Source organism: Strongylocentrotus purpuratus, unplaced genomic scaffold, assembly GCF_000002235.5.
Source record: "Strongylocentrotus purpuratus isolate Spur 01 unplaced genomic scaffold, Spur_5.0 spur5_scaffold_14, whole genome shotgun sequence".
NCBI classification, from domain to species: Eukaryota; Metazoa; Echinodermata; class Echinoidea; order Camarodonta; family Strongylocentrotidae; genus Strongylocentrotus; species Strongylocentrotus purpuratus.
Window position 1 is genome coordinate 12,357,851 of NW_022145599.1, and position 23,305 is coordinate 12,381,155.

General features: G+C 36.5%; 1 protein-coding gene across 2 annotated transcripts in view; it reads left to right on the plus strand.

Annotated features, from left to right (window-relative positions):
• Positions 1-9,124: 9,124 nt before the first annotated feature.
• Positions 9,125-23,305, plus strand: part of LOC575835 (E3 ubiquitin-protein ligase TRAF7) — an 81,006-nt gene continuing 66,825 nt past the window's right edge. The window contains exon 1 of one of the 2 annotated variants that reach the window (XM_011683493.2): positions 9,125-9,489. In XM_011683493.2, the coding sequence (XP_011681795.1) occupies positions 9,434-9,489 (56 nt within the window). In that variant the 5' untranslated portion in view covers positions 9,125-9,433. The remainder of the gene's footprint in view (positions 9,490-23,305) is intronic. The other variant, XM_011683495.2, reaches the window with a different exon arrangement.

Genomic DNA, 23,305 nt, shown 5'->3' on the forward strand with positions numbered 1-23,305 from the left:
CTTCATATTGTTAATCATACTCTCCTTGCCATCGTACTAATAGATGATGTTTAATTTCATTATCTCAAGTCTTTTGAATACCTGTCCAACCTTCCCCTAAGCTACAACATGTGTGACAGTAGGGATAGTTATCACGAGGTCCCCAGCGGCGCCATCCTCCCAGTGATGCGTAATAAAGCAGACAATGAAACCTCTCCCCCCCCCTCCCCTCCGTTCCTCTCAACCAACCAAGCTCTAGCTGTCCTCGGCTCATCCAATCACGCCTCATCCTGTGAAGAATCGAAACATGGTTTACTGGTAACGGTGAGAGACCTCATTAAGAAAGCGGGTTCCATATATATAAAAACTGACTTATTTCTTTGAAATATTGTCTAACCACACATCATAACTGAGATAAAATTGGATTGGACAATATTGTCATCACTCTCTCTCTCTCTCTCACTCTCTCACTTTAGACTTCAAAATAGAAAGAATGCTGCAATGACCTGAAATACAAAATAAAACTACTGCTAATCAAAATAGATCCAGTTATAACTGCCTCTTGAAATATCGTCTAAACCACACATCTTGACTGAGATTAAATTGGACAATATTGTCATCACTCTCTCTCCCTTTATTCTTCAAAATAGAATGAAAGCTGTAATGACCTGAAATACATTTAAAAAACTACTGTTAATTATTAAAAATAGGTCCAGTTATAACTGCCCTTTGAAATATTGTCTAACCACACATCATAACTGAAATCAAATTGGACAATATTGTCATTACTCTCTCTCTCTCTCACTTTAGATTTCAAAATAGAAAAAAAGCTGCAATGACCTGGGAAAAATAATATACTGCTAATCAAAATAGGTCCAGTTATAACTGCAAAATAAAGGAGAAAATATATCAAGCCATGTAGTTTTATGTCATGTATAATGTCATCAAAGGTTTATAACCTTATAGAGGAAATTATTTGGAAAGTTCATAGGTCTGTATTTTACTAATTCAGTTAAACCTGATAGAAGGTAAAAGTCATGTTTGAAAAAGGGAAAACTTTTACCTCAGTCTTACTTATTTTCTAAAAACCTATCTTTAAACCGAGATTATTAAACCCATCATCAGGTTTAAAGTTAAAAGAATACAGGCCATACTGTTTTGTTTTTCTTATTGTAGTGATTTAGAAACCTTAAATTTGTTTTCAGTGATCAGTTACGAAACAAAACAATTGCATTTAAGAGAGGAAGGGCCGGGGGCATCTCTATGGCTACGTGACACACAGACAAGTAAGAATAAATAAAATTAAAATCTAGCCACAGTTTTTTCACCACACAACACTGAGGTTGCCAATTTAAACAACTTTCTTGTTGCGTGCCGTGATGGTGAATGCATGTACGTCACATGCCAGAGATTTCCCTGAAGCCTGCAGGTAAATTCATATATCTGATCCAGCCACAGCACATTCTTGTGGAGTCTGGCAATTTAATAACAGATTGGAAAAAACACAAAGAAACAGTTGGAGATTCATAATTTATCATTAATTGCTTACTTACGGAATTCATGATTAAGACGGCTTGATTTGATTTTTAGAAAGTTCAGTTACTCTTTCTTTATCTTGAAAACTATAATGATTAATTGTACTAAATAAAGAGGTCAGGATTTGCCTAAAGAATTAGGCCGTATGTTTTATTCTATTTCATACTTCCGTCATGTGTCATTAGGTTGAATGTCTCAATTGTCTCTGTATCTACATAAGTTGAAAAACAATCTATTCATACAACTTTACTATTAAAAAAAAGGTTAAATATTCCCTCCAGAAATAGAACAAACACATGATTTCTCTTGTCTATTTTCTAGATTTCGAGTGACTCTGCAAATAGATTGCACCACTCTTTAAGAATGGGCCTTCAGCAGATAGACACATGTTACTTATTTTGCTAGTAAGAGAAATTGGGGCGATTTTCAAGAGGGATAAAGCGAATTTGATCTAGTTCATGTGCGAGTGCCCTACAGCTGAATATGTGTAATGTTTGATTGTACGGTGGAACATTCTGGAGGTGATGAAATCTTCCATTGTTTTGTTCTTTTCGTACTCTAGCTCTTTCTCTTTCTCTCAGCTACATGTATGTTTTCTTGATTTCTGTAGATCCTGTCTGTGATTCTTTATGTTTTGTCCTGTGTTTAATATGTTCATATATGGAATCATTGTTATACTGCAAATCAACTAATCTAGACATTAAAAATGCACCCCAGATTAAATGCAAATACATATATTTTTGTTCCCACATAAATTTAAAGCAAACTGGGAGAATACTAGGAGAATATGTACAGTTATACTGTATGTGTGTTTTACGAGGATACAATTTTTATTTTATTTTTTTCATTAATTGTACATTCTACAATGATTGGTGTTGGCGAGGTGGCCAACAATAAGTGAGGCTTTGAATATGAAGATATGATAAGACATAAGCCCAACTCCTACCTTCAACCCTAATCCAACGGGAACCTAAGTTCCTAACCCTTAAACCTGACAGAAAGACCAAAGGTACCAATAGGCCTAACCCTTTATCTTTCACAAATTAAAACCAGACGCAAATGATGTTGGAGCAAACGTAGAGTCAACTATACAACATTTGCAAATTCTTCTTTTGTTATATTTTTTTTCTTCATGAAATGACCTATGGCATAGAAACCACACAGACTTGGCACAAATATGATATGTCACTCATGTGAGGTTCAAGAAGTCAGAATCATAGATTATCTCAACAAAAATGTTAAAATCCAGACTGACTTGATAATTTTTTGGATAAGATTTGATGGAGAGTGCTCATAACTTGTCAGATACACTCGAGATATGCCACTTGAAAGGCAATAACACTTATCCTTTTCAAAGGATCGGTTAAAGAGAAGTGGAATATTCATGATTAACTACATCCTGGCAAAACACCTAGGAATGCTACATTCAAATCTTCCTGGTGACATAAATATCAAACATCATTAACTTCCAAAAGACAAACGAGTTTCACAAACGTTCAGAAAATAAAAATTGTTCTTGATTGTATGTATGTTTTTCTTCTTCTTGAAGGAAACAAAAAATCATACTGACAAGTGGGATTAGTGGAAAGTATCGTTGACCCCCTTTACGATACTTCCCTCGGCGATTTCTCTCCGACGACTTTCTGGTCATGTCGACAGTAACGGTGTTTGCTGGGAAATTGATTGTGGCAATCGCTTGGAGCGAGGGCCTGAGCATAATCTGCAATTGTTCACCTTGTTCTCTGCTTGTAACTCTTCCTATTGGCTTATTTGACGTGTTAAAGTGGGTATGTTGATTGAGGAGGAATGTGTGGGTATGACAGAAAAGAGAGTGGGTAGAAGATAGAGAGGGGGGGGGGGGTGAGGGGGGGGGAGAAGAGGATAGAGAGGAAAGGGAAAGGGCAGAGGAGAATGGAGAAATGAAGAAGATTGAAGAAGACAAAGTTGTATGACTTATGTGTTATTTCTATAAATTCTTTTGTATTTCTAAATTTAGTTGGTAATCCAATGTTTATTGTGCTCGCATTTATGTTACGGGGGGGGGGGGGGGGGGGGGGGGGTGGGCACTCCTGAACTCTTATCTTTGCCCCCTTTTATGGCTGAACTAACTTTTTCAAGACAATTTACACCAAAAGTGTCCCTTTTTATGTGTTTGAATTGATTTTGTTTTTTTGAAGAACAATATCCACTCTTTAGTTAATTAAGTTATTCAGGATAAAATTTGAAATCAGTCAGCTCCTAAAAAGAGAGACAGAGATTATTACTTAAATTTGTTACCATTCATCCTGTCAATATCTGTAATTCATACCTCAAAAAACAGGTGGCAAATGAATTTAATGTTAAGAAATTTTACACATACATATATTATTGGCAGTAATATTTTATTTCAGATTGGACTTAAAATTCTTTCTTGTTTCTTTAATTTAAAATCCACAATGAAGAGGTTAATCTCTTTTTGATGTATTTTTATTGAACAGATAACAATGTTCATGAGCAATTTCTAACTGATAGGAATGTTTAAGGCAAGATTTATATCTATTTTCGTGTTTTGCACAGCCTCCCTTTTAGCAAACAAAACATTTATGATGATATATCAAACATTGTACCTCCGTGTACCAGATAGAAACCATATATCTTTCTCAACGGTTAAACTTTAATAACTGCATGCATCATCTTCCCAATATTGCATCATATCATATAATTTGTAATAGCTCCAGAAAATATACACGTTTACAAAGTCTTGTTCTTTTTATATCAATTTTTTAAACATTTTTTGTAGTGTGCTCTAAAACCAATAACCAGCTTCAAAAAATTACTGAGAGCTTTTATTGCTTCTTGGATGTACATGTAGGTTAGATAATTCAGCGTATTTGGATAACATTTCCAAAAGGATGCGCTCGTGGGGAGAACACTGATTTTTCAAAAGCAAATACAGCTGATTGAAATCTTATTTGGGTTGATTTTTTATCTCCCTCTTCCTTGTTTGGACTGCCACCCCTCTCTTTGAGGGAATAGTGTTGAATTCAAGACACCAATTTAGCAAATCTTTATTGGGTAAGTGGGATATTACAAGTTCAACTACAGGTTTCTGGCGATCGAGGTCGAACAAGAAATGTTCTGTCTATTGAAAGGAAATACCTCTTATTGGGTAATTTTGCTCAGGAAATTAGATATAATTCAGGCTTTGTCAAGTTACACACATCTAAAATTTGCTGGAGATCAGAAATAACAATTTTCATTACTCGGATTTCATGTGTTTGCAAGCGATTTAGTGTCAAGTTTGAGAGTGTCTTGTTTCAGGAATTGGCAAATAAAGCCCTCACTGCAAATTATATCATTAATATTTGGCTTTAAAAAAAAAAAAGCAGGTCTCGGGTATCTGGGGGCTAAATTTACCCATCCACACGTAAAGGATTGAATATCAATATTTAGAAAATAAATGTAATTTGTAGGGACACTAACATCCTACTATGACCTTTTATCCCTATAAATCGTGACTTAATTTATCCCAGTGTTTTTTCCGTATTTGATAAGGTATTTCTTTTGTGAAACATTTTCCTTGTATTTTGAATATAAAATCCCTTGTTTCTAACCTAGAAATTATGCTCATTTACTTGAAGAAGGATGTAGAAGGTGAGAAAATATCAAATTTGAACTAAATTCATATGGATTTAGAATGGCAACAGTTTCTTTGTAAATGAAATATGATTTTTTTTCTTCAGCATAGTCCATTTATAAATAAAACTGCTGAATATGTTAGTACTTCTGAATTAGTGAAAATGATGATAATCCTTGAAGAAGACTAGAGGATTACATGGGATCACATTAAAGCAAGGTCAATATGTGTATGTGAACTAAATCGTGATATTGCATATGAATTCAATTCCATTTTTAAACATTATATTCCCATAATCTTATCAACAGGTGTAAAACCTCAAGTTGAGATGAAAATATTAAATTCTGCATTACAGTACACATTAGCAGAAATTGAGCATTCTTTAAGGCATTTAACTTAAAGGGACTATGTCCCATTTGCAGGCCAAAAAAATGAAAAAGTTAAATTCCAACTGCATTTGAAAGATGATACTAATTTAGAACTTCCCTAAAAAAGGTGGGGCTTAAAAATGTCTTCAAGTGGGAAAATAATGACTACTGTTGTCAAATCGACTTTAGGGCTATAGAGCCCAAAAGTAATAGTCTTGATTTTCAGACAATTGTACTGAATGGTCATACGTTTTATGCTGCGCAAAGATTCAATCAGTTTAATCTTGGCCATCACAAGAAGTGGGTTATTGATGTAGACAAATACTCATGTACCCTTTACAACTCTTTTCATGTATGTTATTACCAAAGAAGAAAAAAAGCCAGTCAGTCACTCAATAGTGTCTGACAGTGAAGTCTAGCAAGTAAACGGTTTTCCTTGCATAATTTGAATATGAGGACACTGCTAACGTTTAAATTTCATAGATAGGACATACATGACATATTCATAATTCCTGCAAAGTTCTACAGAATTTGAGGTTGGCTGCAAAAGGGACATAGTACCTTTAAGTAGTACATGATTTGAATTACAGTTGCTTTATACTTGTTTCCCAATTTCAATCTCTTTGTTTTGCATAATTTACTCATTAATTACCATGACATTTGGCTGAGATAAAACAAATCTTTGTGGGGAACAACTTTCATTCCTCTGTGATTGTAATCACCATTAGGTAGTTTTCTTTGTTTGTTTTTTCTCTTCAATATTCTGGACATATACCACACAAGATAAATACCTTCTTATACTTGTGATATCATACTCTAATTTTCTTAGGATGTGACTACATACAGTACCAAAAAACAAATGAATTGAAAACACCCCTTTCTGAATTGATTAAATACCTGTCGTCGGGATTATATCCAAGATTGATTGCCTTCGGGAAGTGGTCACTTGGAAATATTAAAGAATTGATCTAATCATTGAGTAACCTTTTGGATGAGTAAGTTGTCTTGGTCAGTCATTTGATTGACAATGGGCAGTACCTTTTACTTCAGAAAAATTATCAAATGGCCTTTCAAATTTTTGTGTGGAGATTATAATCAGTCTGGAAAGTGCTTTTTACAATTAATGAAACCATGATTCTGCACTTTTTTCAATAGAGCTGAATTGAAGTACCTTCTTGCTGGGGTTTGAATCCTTATATCATACATATTTGTTACTACTCGTATGAAATTACATGTACCATTGAAAGAATCGTAAAAAATTACTTGATAGGGACGTAAAGTTTTGAAATTCAATGCAATTGAGTCTTAATTTCAAGAACTAAATTGTTAATAGCCCTGCATATCTGAACACTTTACTACCGGTAAATGTAAAAATGAGAATCATCAAAATGACATAAATAGAGATCATTGACATGATGATTTGATCATTTGAGCAATATTAAGTGGGATAAAAAGTTATCTGAGGTAAATATTGAGATTGAACAAAAATCCTTTGCGATAGAGAGAATTGAGTGAGTTGGCTAGAATGAGATGCTAAACATATAGAGCGAGGAAAAAGAAGATTATTATCAAATCTCCTCCTATTTATCACGAAAATAATGAAAACATATCCTAATCGGTGTGGAATTTTCTCATTTGTTTGCATGAACCAGTTTCACCCTTCCTGTCGTTCTCTCTTGCTCAAGGAAAAAAAAGGAAAACTTCTCGTTGTCGCCAAGATTGATACCCCAAGATTATCCCCAAATGCATAGTATTCTCATTAAGGGGTGTCAATACAACATCCCCCTTCTTCACTTTCTGACCCACTTAATGCATGGCCACGCCCTAGATGACCCCCAGTGTTTTGAGCACCCCGTTATGATCACCATCCCGCCGCGCACCCCGATTAGATGATAGATTGTGGACTTGTTCTAATTCTCGATGATTAGTATCCTCCTAATGGTTGCTCGTAGTTGGAGGAAATTGGTGAGAACAACAAAACACACCATATCATGTATGGGATGTACCCATTAATTACTACTTTACAAGTCAATTACAACTTTACAAGTCAATTACAACTTTACAAGTCAATTACAGTGCGAGCATCGGTTTATTCATCCCAAGAGGACGGGGGAAGGAATGATAATATAAAGCAAACTTCATTAAAAATGATACATGTACTTTACATTGTTTTGTAAATAAAAGTGGTTCTTGATTCTAGAATATTCATTTTCATTCGTCGATGGTAAATTTATAAAACATTGATGATAATTTTCACTAGTTCTTTAACATGGATAAGTTTACAAACAGTATCTTCCAAATATTTTCGAAAGAAAATGTGTAATTGCAGAGTATGAAGCAATGTAAACAAGATATTCCATAAAAGTCGTGGACTACATGTAGGTACATGTACATGTATTGTTGTCTATTCACATGTTGTCTGCAATATGTTACTCTATAATGTAAATATCAGAGTAGGCAAAGTTAAGTGTATGCACTTTTTAAATAATAATCAAATGATAACAAGTCACAATTGTTTGGATAGGTTTTCTCAAAATGACGCTTTTCATCACGTATTCATAATTGCCTTTAACAAACATGATTATGACTTCATAGATGCCATATAGCCTGGAGCGATCTTCAAGTACACTTGAGTGCAACAACTGTACTAAAAGTTCAACAATCATCTGCAATGATAGTGCCACTGAACATTTCGCTCTGTAGAGTGGCTCTGTAGAGAGGCGCGGTAGCATTCCGAAGAACATCTTTCCTCTCAGGGGTGTTTGAATCCCTATGACTCAGCTTAGTGCTGTGGGGTAAGGACAGTGTAACCAAGCGCCCTAGTCCTACAGCTAGATTCTAGGAGCTATGGATGCACTGAGATGTTACTCAAGGGTAATGGGTTATTTTTCATGACTGCGGTTAACTAGTACAGGACATTGATTCATGCAGGAGTTTGTATTAGATCAGTCAACATAATTGTGAACTCTGTATACGTTGCCCCGGGTGATGAAATATACGCATGTGTATCAGGCTAGGAATAACTTTTTTGTTTATGGGGGCTAGCTTTCAAAAAACCAAGGGGCTACTTTAAGAAAAGTGGGGGCTACTTTTGAAAAATTTGGGGGTATAGGGCATAGGGCTCGGGCCGGGTGGTTATGGGTGCGCAGGCGATCAGAATCAGTAGCGACATATGGGGGTGACTTTTCAATAATGGTTTTCAGGATTTTAGGGGGCTATTTTGAGACTCACAGGGGCAAAATCGCCCATCGCTTTTCGACCTTGATGTTTATGGTCAGCACATTGCACATTTGAATGAAAGGATGATGTAATCCAAAAAAAGAAATACATGGAGCGTAGGTTTTTTATTTAACATAGCTCTGGAAAACTTGAAAATATAACAATCAAGAAGACCTCTGCAAAGAAATCCACTTTTAAACTATTCTGTAGCAAATCCAAAACAACCTCCATGACGTGAACCCCTCCCCCCCCCCCTTGCCCCTAAGAAAACACTTACATTTCCCCTCTAATGTTACCCCGGTTTCATTTAATCTTTTTACTAATGAAGTACGTTTGGAGTCATTTCCTTGAACTGTTAGGGAGCCAGGCAATAATCCTTTGACAAATCCTCTGTTTGGAAAATGAATAATTAGTAGGAAGGTGAACCATGGAGAGGATTCAAGGTCTTGACCGTACACAAAAGGAACCGACGTGAAACTCAGTTGGTGGGACGTGGGTGATTGTTTTCACGTACTTTCTGCAACACCTTTCTTAGGGGGAAGTGACAAATTTAAAGTCAAATTATCTGAGTTAGAGTCATTTGAGTACCCAGCACGACTCCATAATGTTGTTATAAGCCATCGATGATAGTCAGCTGTATAGCCTAGGAAGAACTCTGTATTGTATTGAAGGATATTTTAGTGACATTTTTAGGGTAGCCACTGAGTTTGTCCCAATGGAGATGCTTGAATTTGAGTTTGATTTTGATACTGAACCGGATCTGAATAGAAGGTAAATATTCATTTGATGCCACATGTATGGTACATGTATGTGTGCGTGAGGGATTCTTTAATTTATTATTTGTGGAACTACATATTGTACGTATGTATAAACCCTGCAGTATTTCAAGTTGTCCACATGCATTCATTGTCTGTGTGTGGATGGCTGTGTGGGGGTGGGGGGGGGGGGGAATCAAACATGAAGTAAAGTTATTGAAATATCTATTGATACGTTTATGGAATACTTTTTTATGTTTATTGATCTCTGTGTATGGGGGATATCAATATTTCATAGTCTGTTGGAAGACTCAAAACCCAGACTTGTTTCTACTGAAAATTAAGATTGATTTGTCATATTGGAGACTCCATTTGACAAAAGCATAAATTTACCACAATGACAAAACTTTACCAATCGCTACAGAAATAGGTGATTCAGTGAAAATTGCAATTATCCCTTGTCAGAATTTGTTGATAATCCTATCTTTTGCCTGGCCTCTGAATTATGCCATTTTTGTGCCATTTTTGTTCCACATTTCATTCAAATATTTCATTATTCTTATGCCTATGGGATATTGGTACTAGTACAGTATGTCTGTCTTGCATCACAAGCTTCAAATGTTTTATCCATGGCCCGAAATGTACAATGTACATGTGGAACGTGAATGGTGGGTAACTTTTCTTTTTCTAAGCTCATTGGTTAGAAACTAATTAGTTGAAATGTTAGCTGAGGACTTGGAAATAGACTAGAGTCAAAATAAAAAAATAGGCAAGTTGTGAAAATAATTTTATTGAAGAATTATGTCAGTGGTAGGGCTCATTAGAGTAACTTTTACATTTGAAAGCTTGTCTGTTCATAGACAACGCCCTTTTATTTTGTGGATTAAATCTGTTAGAGCAGCCCCCACCCCCCAAAAAAGTAACAAATCTAGCAGTGGGTGTGATGTACATGTACTTCGCAAAAACGTAAAAGTAATGAAAAGTGACGAATGGAACCAATAGCTTCAAATTTGTACAAATCCCTAAACCCTCCAAATGTTAAACCTGTCAATGACAACCACTAATACCATTTTAATATCAAATGATTACGATGGCTACTTAATAATAGGAAGCACTTGAAGAATACTTTCAGCAATGCTACAACAAGTCCCCTAATCCTGAAATGGTAAACCTGTCAATGGCAACTAGTAAAAACATTTTAACACCTAATTATTGTGATGCCCTCTTGAATGTGAATATTATTAAGAAACGGAAGCACTTGAAAAATACCATTTACAATGCTAAGACAACAAGTCCCCAAACCCTCAAATGTTAAACCTGTCAATGACAACTAATAAAAACATTTTAACATCCAATTATTGTGATGCCCTCTTGAATGTGAATGTTATTAAGAAACGGAAGTACTCGAGGAATACCGGTATCAATACTACCACTAAATTCAGTGCCAATACTTCTGCATCAATTACGAAATATAGCTCTCTCGATCTCGCGACTGGGGATCCTACGTGCCTCTATGCCTGCCCTCCCTGTTATATCTTTCTTTTGAAGGAGAGTAACGCCCCACCTATTAATGACCTGTAGAGATCAGGAAGTCCAATTATTCAAGTTGTCACACTCTGCACCTCGCTGTACGAGTCCGTATTCTACATGTTATACGTTTGATCGGAGTGGCTATATACGGCCGTCTTTCGGCTTATGACACATTTTGTTGTCGTCACTTGTTACCTCCTCCTTGTGTCGTGCCACAATTCATTTCTGTAAAAGCGGAGCAGGGTTTTACTGTGAGGATCAACGAGATTTTGTGGTTGATGGCCCATCTTGATAACAAATCTACTAGCCAGAAATAATTTACCCCTCTCAAATTTCATCAAGAATTATAAGTCATCATTAATACAAAATCATACTCAAAATAGGCTTTTAATGAAAGGTGATTCCTGCTTTAAGTTTAGACATATTTTATCAAGTTTGTTAAATATGTTCAGTGTTAACACATGTAGGTAATATGGTTATATAAATAAATTTTTTAACGAAGTAGGCCTAGTATTTAACATTTCAAGTGGAACAAAAGTGTTTGAATTATGCATAGATTTATCAAAAGTAAAAAAAAGTACAGAATTTGCATCGTTTAGTCTGTACTCGGTAATATTGATTTTCTTTAAAGTCATTAAAAGAAATTGACAGTTTTTCTGAATTTGCATGCACTTTTTCATGGTGTTCCTAAAATGCATAGAGGGCAATACTGAAAAAGAGTAACTGATTGCATGAAAACCGATAAATAACAGCTTTGTTTGGCAGCAGCTAGAACTTTACGTCCTTTAACTTTTTAGTAGACTATGTACTAATAAATTGACACAAGTCTAATGTAATGTAAAGAGTTTTGCTAAAGGAAGGATGTTGTAATAGATGTATTAGGGAGGCATAGAAGAAGTGAATACAACAATATCTAGAGAAGGAAAGATGTCTGTGAAAGACAAGAAGAAGATGTTGAACTTTAAAGATGTACATGTAGGAAGGGAAAAGAACATGGAAGAAATTAGCTTGATGATAGCACCGAAGAAAGAAAAGAATGGAAATGGGATAAAAAAAAGAGTGTTGTAACCTTCTCCAGAATGGAAGAAGTGAATACAACAATATCTAGAGAAGGAAAAAATGTCTGTGAAGACAGGGGAAAGAAGGAGATGTTGAACTTTAAAGATGTAGGAAGGGAAAAGGACATGGAAGGAATTAGCTTGATGATAGCACCACAGAAAGAAAAGAATGGAAATGGGATGAAAAAGAAGTGTTATACTTGTAACCTTCTCCACAATGGCTGAGACGTGGGAAGGAGATGGGAAAAGACAAGTGATCGGAACCAAGTGGAGCTGACGAGGGGAACAGGTGGAGGAGTGGACTGTCAAGGGTCATGATTGGTCGGCCCAGAGGAATACTTATCAGCTTCCGACTTTGAAACATCAATCTGGAGTTCCAAATCAAGCTCCTTAGTAGAGTAGAAATTCCTTTGGCCTGCTTATTAGTCAGAATCTGAAAAATAGCGAGAGAGATCGATCGAGTCCCAGCTTCCACTTCCTGTGGGTGAATCGCAGTCGTTAAAGTGAAATCCGATTTGGACCATCTCTGCTGATTGGATTTGGATGGGAGTTGTAGAATGGTAGGAATCATGAAAAGGATTTGTGGAAAGATGTCTTTGAAAGATATCATCAGTGGTAAATGGTGTTTCCAGCGGTGTATATTGAGTTAGACATGGAAGGATGAAGCAAGATAAACAAGGGAAGTTGACACACTAATTGTATGTCTAATGCAAGGATGCACAAGGAAAAGGGGTTTATAGGCTTTGTGTATACTGAATGATCATGGAAAATGTTAGCTTTTAGAAATCAAGATTAGAGCACAAAGTAAAGGAGTATTTTGAAAAAAACATTCAGTATTCATATTCTTAATAGAAGCATTTTTTGTTGTTGAACAATACATGTAGGTTAAACGAAACTATCTTTTAAAGTAATTATGCTGTCTGTATTTTCTCAATGGAATGAGTCAAAACCTGTTGTTATGTACAGCAAAGGCTTTCTTGATGGTTTTAGGTCTGAAATAGACCTGTAATATGACTCACTCTTTATTTGCTGGAGTATTGAATGACATTGAGCAAACCACCGTTTCCTCAAAAAGAGATACAACCCATTCCACTGTCCCCGTCTGAGCAAAACTAAATCAAGTGCCTCATCAAAGAATGCTCCCCTGGTAATACCTATTGGGTATATTGGGTAAATGTAGTATTTCCTGGCAGTCCTGTCCATGTCTATGATGATGATAATCCACAGCACTTGTATGGCGCCATTTATCTGGTCTATACATGTTGGTATTTAATGTACATGTAGTTGTAGGGAATGGAGAGCTTTGTAAGGCCACATTAGCCTTTGGTGTATACGCATCTACTATAGATTGAGTTATATTTTGAAAGTTATAAAAGTTGTAAGTCGATTGTGTCAATTGTTAAACATGTTCTTTTATCATTATAACTGTAACAGTCATGAAATGGCCAGAATTAATATCACTATAGTAGATATAAAAACTTTGAAGTCTAGATAACCTAATAAATTACTTTAAAGTCTAGATACCTTTTATGGAAAACCTTGGAACTGTTTAATTGAAATAAGCAATTCTGACTGGAAAATTATGCATACAAGGAGTATTCTGATGCACAACTAGCCTGAGAGCGATTCTACTATCTTGGTGAAACAATTCTTATTATAATGATTTTTTAGTTTTTTCATGACTGTTTTCCAGTTTACCTCTTCTTTCCCCCAGAGAACTACAACGTATGGATACAGCTCAAACCTTTTCTTTTCTCATTTCTGATTGATATTTTCCCATTCTTCAAAGATCATTATAACTTGGGTTATTTATGATGATAAATAATGTACCAATTAGACCAGGAATCTATGATTTAGCTTCTAAGTGAATCAAGACCCCATGGTTGGTCACACTCGACGCCTACGCTGACGGGAGCGTTTTGACTCAAATTTTGGCCTAATTTACAGCCCCTACGACCTTGAAGCGATGAGAAACATCCTACACGGCCGGGCCAATGAAACACCACGGTGGAAAAAAGTTCAAAGATGTGGGGAAGAAGAAAAGTGATGATGTTTTCCAGCCCGCTGAGGAACACATGGTTGTCTAGTCCAATTTATACCCAAAGAGTCCCTTTCTGACTTTTCATTTCCCTGATTCGATTATAACCTTCAGGAATCATTTACAGCAATATTTGGGTACGTTATCAGTTTTATTTCTCTCTGCATGCTGCTCCTCACTGGAAATGCGTGGTCCAAAATAAAGACATATTCGGGGTCAGGGCCCTTGATTGCAGCTGAGATTTATGAGGAACGAGGGTATTTGTTTGTTAAAAAATAGGCTCCGAGGGAGAAAGGATGTTCCAATTGGTTTGACATGACCGCGCAGATGCCCCAAAGAACAAGCCTGTTGAATAAGAGTAACATATTTTTAAATGTTAAAGCTCAGTAGGGATAGGAGATACCATCTGAAGCCATGCTTCTGAATCATGAGCACATTGATAGTTTTTCACTGCATCTGACAGACCATGAAATTCAGTTTATTTTCTGGATTACTAGAAATGTGATTGAGTTAAAAGCTGAGAAGTTTTGCCACAATCTGGGGACATAAAGAAGGAAAGAGTAGTATGTCTCATACCCAAGACGTTTTTATACTAAGTGTGTTTTATTATTTTGTTTGACATCAGTGTTTTGTGAAATCTTGAGAGATTTGTTATAGCCAGGAGTTACCCAAAGTGATAAGATCCTTCCATGTTTAATATGCATTGATGGGTGAACAATTGATTGTTAGCAGGTGTGAAGTCCATCAACTAATATTCATGAATTAAATTTGTCTCATATTGAAAGAAAGTGTCCATAACTTCTTGTAGTTATACTTTTCTTTAGTCCAATTCCACTTGACGTGAAAATGAGGAATTTAAAAAACATATAATCACTTCATGATATCAAAGATCATTCATGTGGTAAAATACATTAATATACAATTAATCTCCATTCTGTAAAGTGATTTAATATTAATGACAAACATCTGAATACAGCTATCATGTGAGTATGGTCAAATCAACTTCCTGTACATATAATCACCTCCCCTTTGTAACATAAAACTCTCCTATCTTTATGCTGAATTGTTGCTCACAAGTAAAAGCTCAGTGACAGTCTGGGGGCCGTGTTATAATATTTTCCACATAGGTTGAAAAAAACGATGTACAGTACCCACCAGACTATATGTCAGCTCTACGCTCCAACAGGGGAGTTGATCGGCAGAGACAACACTGCCAGTCCTCAACCGACGTCACTGCCATTCGTAATAGCTATTGTCATGACTAATAGCTTGTTGATGAATATGTTCTTATATATCCCTACCCCCAAAAAAGCTGCATGAAAGGAAAGCGATTTTGCCAAGAAAAGTGAAATGACCGGTTAAAGTGACCACCTGAGGGGTAGCCTAGGCGACTTGAATGATACGGGAAAGCATACGGGTTGGACTGTATATACAGGGGATTTTCGTTTGCAGTAGCTACCGCTCCAGCGTTGAAAGGGAAGGACAGGGAGACTTGTGGGGGAAACTTGGCTCGATGTCTGGGGGTAGGGGACAAAAAAGTTGAGCGGTGACTTCCCCTGCCTGTTGGCCAATCCAGCCAGCCAGCCAGCAAGCCAGCGTGCAACGCTCATGTTCGATACAGTCTGATTTGTCAGCTCGGTGAGGTCACTGTAGTTCTCTATTTGGCGCTCGATCGATGGTGATGATTTTGTTCATCTTTGTGAAGCACTTTATATAGTCATTTTTAAAGTGTTTTTTGTGCTAATTTTCTTCTGCCTGGAAGTCACCAAGATGATTCCCCATCACTCGAGTTTGATTGTTTGCGTCTGGACACGCACCCCCAGGGCAATATGGTGAGTTTAGCGTCAGCTCCTGACGGCAAAGTTCAATTGCATGTGGGGAGAAAAACGATTCCGGATTCCTGAGACTCCCACAGATTGTTCTCATCGGTGAAAAGACACACATTATTAATCCAACAGTGGGGGTTGACTTTTGACAACCGATTCACTGTGAAATGTGGCTTTTCATCAAGAACATTGTGGTGTAATATGTCAGACAGGTTTGAGTCGATGTAGGAAATTGATTGATATTGCATAGGCTGTGATGGGGTACCGTACCGTTTGGTGAGGAAGGAGGGCCGTACAAGGATAGAGGCTCTCAAACAAATTGTTCTTCCGTAACTCGAGTTGATATGCCTGATTGGTAATGGCTGCTCTGCCCATGATACTCTGCCCATGATACTCTGTGCAGTAGATTTTGATCCACACGTTTCTGATCACAAAACAGTCAGAGATTTAGTAGAATCTAGTGCCACACACTATATCATTCTAGACTAATCTTGTTTCGGTGCACACATTTTATTATTTCACTTTCATTTTCCATTCTACCTTGTATGTAAATGTACATGCTAAAAAGTGGACAGTAATAATGAGTTTGCTAGAGCTTTATTAACGGTGGTTCAATACAGATTTAAAATGCTGTGACTGGTTGACCTAGAGGTCTTTTATCTATATATCATTTTATTTTTTTAACATTTGAAAATTGAAACTTGAAAATGAGTAAGGACTGTTGCAGATTATACACTTTACCATGCATGGCAGCCACCTGTTAATAGCCAAAGGTTTAAAAAAAAGATAATCAATGTTGCCCATTGTGAGCTATCTAGCTGTCCTAAATGTTAATTACTTTGAAACCAGTCAGAGTGAAGGATAGGTGATGAAATAAGTTTTGTCAAAGTGTATTGTACAGCAGCATGATCTCAAAAGCTTTTTAGGATATAGCTCTTTAAATGCACTCTATCTGGGGAATATGTGCAAAGTAGTAAGAGCACGTGCCGACAGTGATATACTTACGTGTACATTTGTGTACATGCACTTCCCTTGTCTTACTCTTGCACGCTTATTAACAATGATTAGTTTCTTTGTTTCTCTTAATTGGGTTGGGCAATCGCTCTTGAAACTAAAACCACAGAGGGACATGGAAAGTTCACCCGAACTTTCAAAAAGTACAGGACATGGTTCTCTCCTGGTTAAAGGAGCGGCCATCTTGAACCAATCCGCTCATTTCTGCCTGGGACTAGAGGGAATTTCTATCTGCCATGATTCAACACTTTCAGGTGTACGATTACAAAGGAACGCTTAACAACTCCCATCCCTCAGAGAATTCCATGCGTTTGTTTTAAAACAAATCCGCAATCATCAAAGTCAAAGAGGTGGTCATTTGTTGTCGGGACAAATTAGGACAAATGAAAAACAAATGCCTTTCCTGAATTCCTGTAATTGAGATAAGCCTTAGAGACTGTGGACGAAGTCAGAAGACTCATGGACAGTGTTCTGGTTTAGTCATACCCTCATGCGAGCACGTATTATGACCCATTAATCTAATTCTTTTGCTTGATTGTGAAAGTTTATCTCTTTCTCCTTTCGTATTCTTTAGTCTTATGCTTAATTTCTTAAATCTTGGTGCTTGAACTCAGTGGAAGCACTTTTTGTTTTTGTGTGGGAAAGTGTTCATGAATACATTTACACGAATCAGGCTTTGTCTTGGTTTCTGTACACAATGGGTTAATCTTAATAACAGCAAATTAGTGGCTCTTGACTTCAGCTACAGTATTTTGCTGTGGAAAAAAGCTATGGAGTAGGTAAAATGAAGTATTTTATAGACATACTGCTGTTCTGTTCATGTCTAATCTTTATCTCTCTACCACTGGAGAAGGTAAATTCCAAAACTTTACAGAAGTGAAGAGAATTTCCATTGTGAAAAATGAATTTTAAAGACATTTTGATAAAAATCTCCAATTAATGTTATAATATATACCATTATTATATGAGGTACAATTTAGTCTCACAACAGTTGAGTTTGCTATCAAGAACTCATCAAATTTATGATATATTGAATTCTATGTAGTTTTTTATGGAATGACATATACATAAGGTAATTGTTAGGCTATTCCATAAGAACTTAAAAAGCTATTCAAATATCTATAGTTTAAGATTTTGATGAATGGGTGATAGGAAACTCAAGTGCTGTAAAAGTAATTAATAAATTTAAAGTTTATACATGTATGATTAGAAAGGCTCGATACGATGATGAACCTGCTAAATCGTCCCTTGTCAAATCGTTGCAGTTATGACGCTTTGACTACAGGGCGCGGGGGAAGGGGTGGCAGGGCATCGGGGCAAGAAGGCCACAAATAATCCAGCGGAAAAAAGGGATGATGTGGGGTGGGGGTCGGGTCATATACAGAGGAACACCATGCAGACAATAGGATCCCTTCTCTCACAATGAAGTCGTCTTGGAGTTTATTTTGACGGCCTGATTTTTTCTTGCCAGTCACTATCAGGGGTAGATTATACTAGTGTCTGGGATGCGCCACCCAGGGGACGTTGACAAAACAGAACAGTGATAGCCCCCCAGCAACGTGACCTTCAAATCTTGTAAGATGTTTCCGATGAACAATCTCACCTCTAAGATTTTAAATTTTCCCCCTCCCCTCCCCCTTCTTCAACAGTTATGTTCAACTCTTGCATAATTAAAACAAAGGATATCAATTCCAGAAAACACAAATTGAAAGGGGTTTTCATAATTTGCAAAATAGGACCTGTACCTTCTGTACAAGGAACACAATGTCATCTATGTTTAAAAAACTCAACTCAGGGCAAATTTTCAACAACCTATTCCACATCCCATAGAAGTTGTGCTCAGATTGCGTATTATGATACATGTTCGCACATTTCAATAGGCGACACACAAGGCTATTTTTCAAAAGTAGTTGCGATCTTGTTATTGTGTGTGTTAGCTTTACTTTGCATTTTTTGTTCTTCTTTTTGTCGTTGTTGTTGATCAGCTAAAGATTTTAATGAATTTTAGGATTTACATTTAAGTTTGTCCACCTCTCGTGAAGAATATTGGATTAGAATCAATATCTTCTTATTTCTATTAATTCACGTGGCTGGCATCGGTTTAACTCAAACATTCAGATTTCTCTTAAACATTTACAGTGAATTTCTAAGCTTACACATTAAACTGCCATTAAAAGATTTGACACTTCAGATAATATTAGCGATAACACTTTCATCATGTTAAAAAGTCAATGTGTGTCATTGAGGAAATTTATGGAAGGAAACAAAAAGGGAAAGTCTGATGACTAGTTGAAACAACTTCTGTAATGAGGGGATCGTGATAACAACAGTGAAACCAGGGGATCATGTTTTGGAAGCATCATGTTCTAGCTGCGATCAGCCACCTTGCTTTCAGATCGATAGGGGTAACAGTCTGACACAACGTTCCTCTCAGGGGGTGTCGAAAGGGGCGGAAGCCTGTAGCGTGATGGTTTCTTCCTCGAAGCTTTGCACACCACCGAAAGTTAGTGGCAGTCTGGGATGAAATGCAATACGTCATTAATTTACACAAATAACATTATTCTTTCCTTTCTCTCTGCTCAAAGAGTGAATCACTCCGCCATGTGGTTGTATTTTGTTCTCCGAATTTCCTTGCTAGGTGGATGACCATTTTTCAGCCTTGACCATGACTAATGACTCAGAATTGTGCCTTTTTCTATGAATGTATGTTGTAAAGAGGAATGGAGGTTTCTTTATCTGCAGTTTCTTTAACATTGATGATACATTTAAATCTGTATATTCCTGTTTTGCAGAAACATATTGTTGGAATCTTATTTTTATAAATGACATATGTCTAGCCTGTCAAGGGGTTTCCTTGTTTGTAAGTACCCTGCGTGTGGGCTGGAAATATAATGTGGTTCAGGCGCCGATAAGATATCAGGTTTGATTTGATACATGAATACATGGTGCTTCACTTTGATTAAATTACTGTATATTGTGAAATTAATGTTGAAAAGATATCAAATTTGATATTGATAGTGCCATACATGAGGCTTCACTATGATTTGATTTTTTTTCTTTTGCAAATTATTAATGTTCTTTGCTGGAACTGGTTTAGGAAATTCTTTGCAGGAGTCGCAGGAGTCTAGAACTAGTTTAAATTATCACTGTAATATAGAAGTGAAAGGGATTACAAAATAAGAGAAAGCTTGAAAAGGGAAGAGTATCTATTCAAGTTTGGAACAAACTGGTATTTTGGATTTTGGATTTTGAATTATTCTGAATTATTCTGAAGATGGTTCAAACTTAAAAACTAAAGCGTATTATTTGGAATATGCTTGAAGTCAAGTTGGTGTAGAAAAACTTTCAAGATATTGTGATCCTGTGATAGGTACTTTAGAGTATACTTGTAAGATACACTACGTAAATTCCTCTTATTTTTATTTTCTTTAATCATTTCATTGGTTGTCAAATATATTGGATAAAGTAAAGCCATAGATAATTCAGTTTGCCCATTTTCTTGCAAACTTTCAATTCATATTCAGACTCATGCCCAACACCTCATTCACCAACGTTACAATTGTACCTAAATGAACCCCAGATCGAACCCCAGACGGATAGAGCGGCTCATGTACGAGTCCCAGGCTTGTCATGTCCTCTTGTTGACGTCATCCCTCTGAGATGGGAAAGAGATGGAAATATGAGAAAGAGCATGACAGACACCATAGCATTCACAATTAACACCCCCTTTATTTGTCATCGTCCATGGGCGCAATCACGAAGACCGCGCTCCCGTTTTTTCTTCAACGTCCAACGATCCGTGTAATGTGCCGGGATGCTATCACGGCCGCTTTTACGTAGGGCTAGAAACGGTTCTTTCGATCGGACCCCCGTCTCGTCATTGAGGATTGTTGGGAGGCTAATAAAGAAGCTTGATCGGCCGGCGGTAACCCTGAGATGCGGTTGTAACATGAAACGGAGTATGCCCCCCTTGCTCCTGATCAGGGCATTAACCTTAACTTAGATACTCTTGTTTTGACAATCTGTTCATTTTGATAACTTTGGTCTAGCTGCAGACATTGCATTATAATCCTACTTTTAATATGCTACTTTCATAATCCTGTATATTTTTTTGTCTTTATAAAAAGCATAAATAAAAGTATATGACAAGTAGAACCTTTTATTTTTTTGAATGAAATAGTGAATGTTTCAAATTAATTACAATTTAAATATTTTGCCAGTGATTTTTTTTTCATAATTTGAATTCAGATTTTTTGATGTGGAAAATACCATACAAATCTATGTACATGTACTTGTATGAAGAACTTGCAAAACCCCTTATTACTTTGATAGATAATGAACGGCAAATACTTATAAATGAAAGAGAGTGAGAGAAAGATGGTGACAACAGGTTGATTAGAAACACTTCTCACCTCCAACATGCCTCTCCCATCGCCCTTAACATGATGTGCTTCTAGGTTGCATGCAAGAGGAGCATGAAGGCATTCACCCCTTCTTCCTGAGACGCATCTTCGTCGGGCCGTAGAGCCCCAGTAGGGCATTGAACCATGGCTTCTCGCAGTCAGGCGTGCAGTACACCCCCTCAGGACAGACATTCGCGGGATTTGAATCCTGACAAATGCTCATTAGGTTGCTGACAGACGCGTGTTTGTTGCTTCGGAGACATACTTTCGTCTATCTGATGAGGAGGGATTCATTAGTGAAGTAGGATGGATAGAGCAATTGAGATCGATTTAGACAAGACAGAAGAAGGGATGAGACTCGTCGTGAGCGATATGCTTAGAGAAGGGAGGGATGCAAAGAGAGATAGAGAAAGGAGATACCGGGTAAATAAAGAAATAGATAGATTGTATAGATATGAAAATATCCAATAGATCAGGGCTATTTGCCCCTTGATCTACTTTAATAGAAGCAGCCCTCCAGATCATCTTCCCCTTTGGTAGGACATTTTTTCTTCATAGTACAGATTTGTAAAAGCAATTTTTTAAAGACAAATTATTTGGACGTTCTAAAATTATTAATCATAATTTAAAAGATCATTTGGGGGTGAAAAGGGAGGGGGAGAACCATCTCTCTTTGTGGATAATTATTGCAATATTCTAAGAAATGATGTTCTTGAAATGCTTTTTAACAAAATGCAAAGGAGACACCAGTCTTAGTTACCATATTTTATTCATTGTTGATTATTGAATTTAAATTCTATTAAAACAAATTAATAACAATAAATCTGAAAAGATGGATGATATTAAAGCCAAGAACCAATTTTTCAGCTATATCAAATTTTCTATGAATACCCTTATGAAAAGAGTGAGATTCCTTTTTGGAAAGTTGTGATGTCATGAAGCATTTTTAACGAAAACAAGAAGAACAAAGAGAAAAATAGGTCTCAAAATTGAACCAAAAGGTCCTATTTTATAAATGCGTCCAATTTAGGTGTCCTGCTGATTGATAGTACATGTCTATGGATCTGCAGTATTTTTGTGGAAGTCTCAATTAGAGTCTAAAAAGTTCAAACTATCTTGGAAGAAAGATTTTTACCTGTCTCCTAATCGATTTGACCTTGCAATTTTCTGTGTTTTCAAGGAGCATGCCAAAGACTTGACATGTCATCAGTTCTGCTGACGAAGAAATCTGAAGATGCCATTTTTCTTTTGGAAGACATTGTCCTGCTATCTGTCTATCAGACTTTTTTGTTTTTATTCAGCTTTTCAAGTCAGATAGTGATGAAATCTTGTGGTGTTTACAAATTCAGCTTTGAGAGTGAATATCCCGTCGGGCACGGTAGGAAGGACCCCTTGCCCACCTGCCTATCAAGCAACATTTTTACCATAAAAATACTATCATTTGTAATCAATATAAGAAAAATGACAATGATACTAATGATAACAAATAAAGATGATAAATTACCATTATACTTATTTATAGCACTCAGTTACACAATGAAAGGTGCTCAAGGTGCTCTAATATAATGATTTAGATGCTTGCAGTATTCAAGGACTTAATTGAAACTAAAAGTCCTTATTTTATTATTCTCCTATGTTGAGAATTGAATTGTTACATATACCCAGTACTTATGTATGGTAGTGAAACATGGACTTTAGCCTCTGATACTAACAAGCGTTTGGAAAGTTGCGAAATGTGGTTCTTAAGAAGAATGATGAAAATCCCCTGGACTGACAAAGTTAGTAATGAGGAAGTTCTTACACGAGCTGGAGTGCAAAGGAAAATGATACGTGAGATGTTGATTAGGCAGTTGAAGTTCATGGGTCACATTACACGTAAAGAAGGCCTAGAGAATCTTGCTTTGACAGGGAAAATTGTGGGAAGAAGGAGTAGGGGAAGAAGGAGGATACTTTGGATGGACAG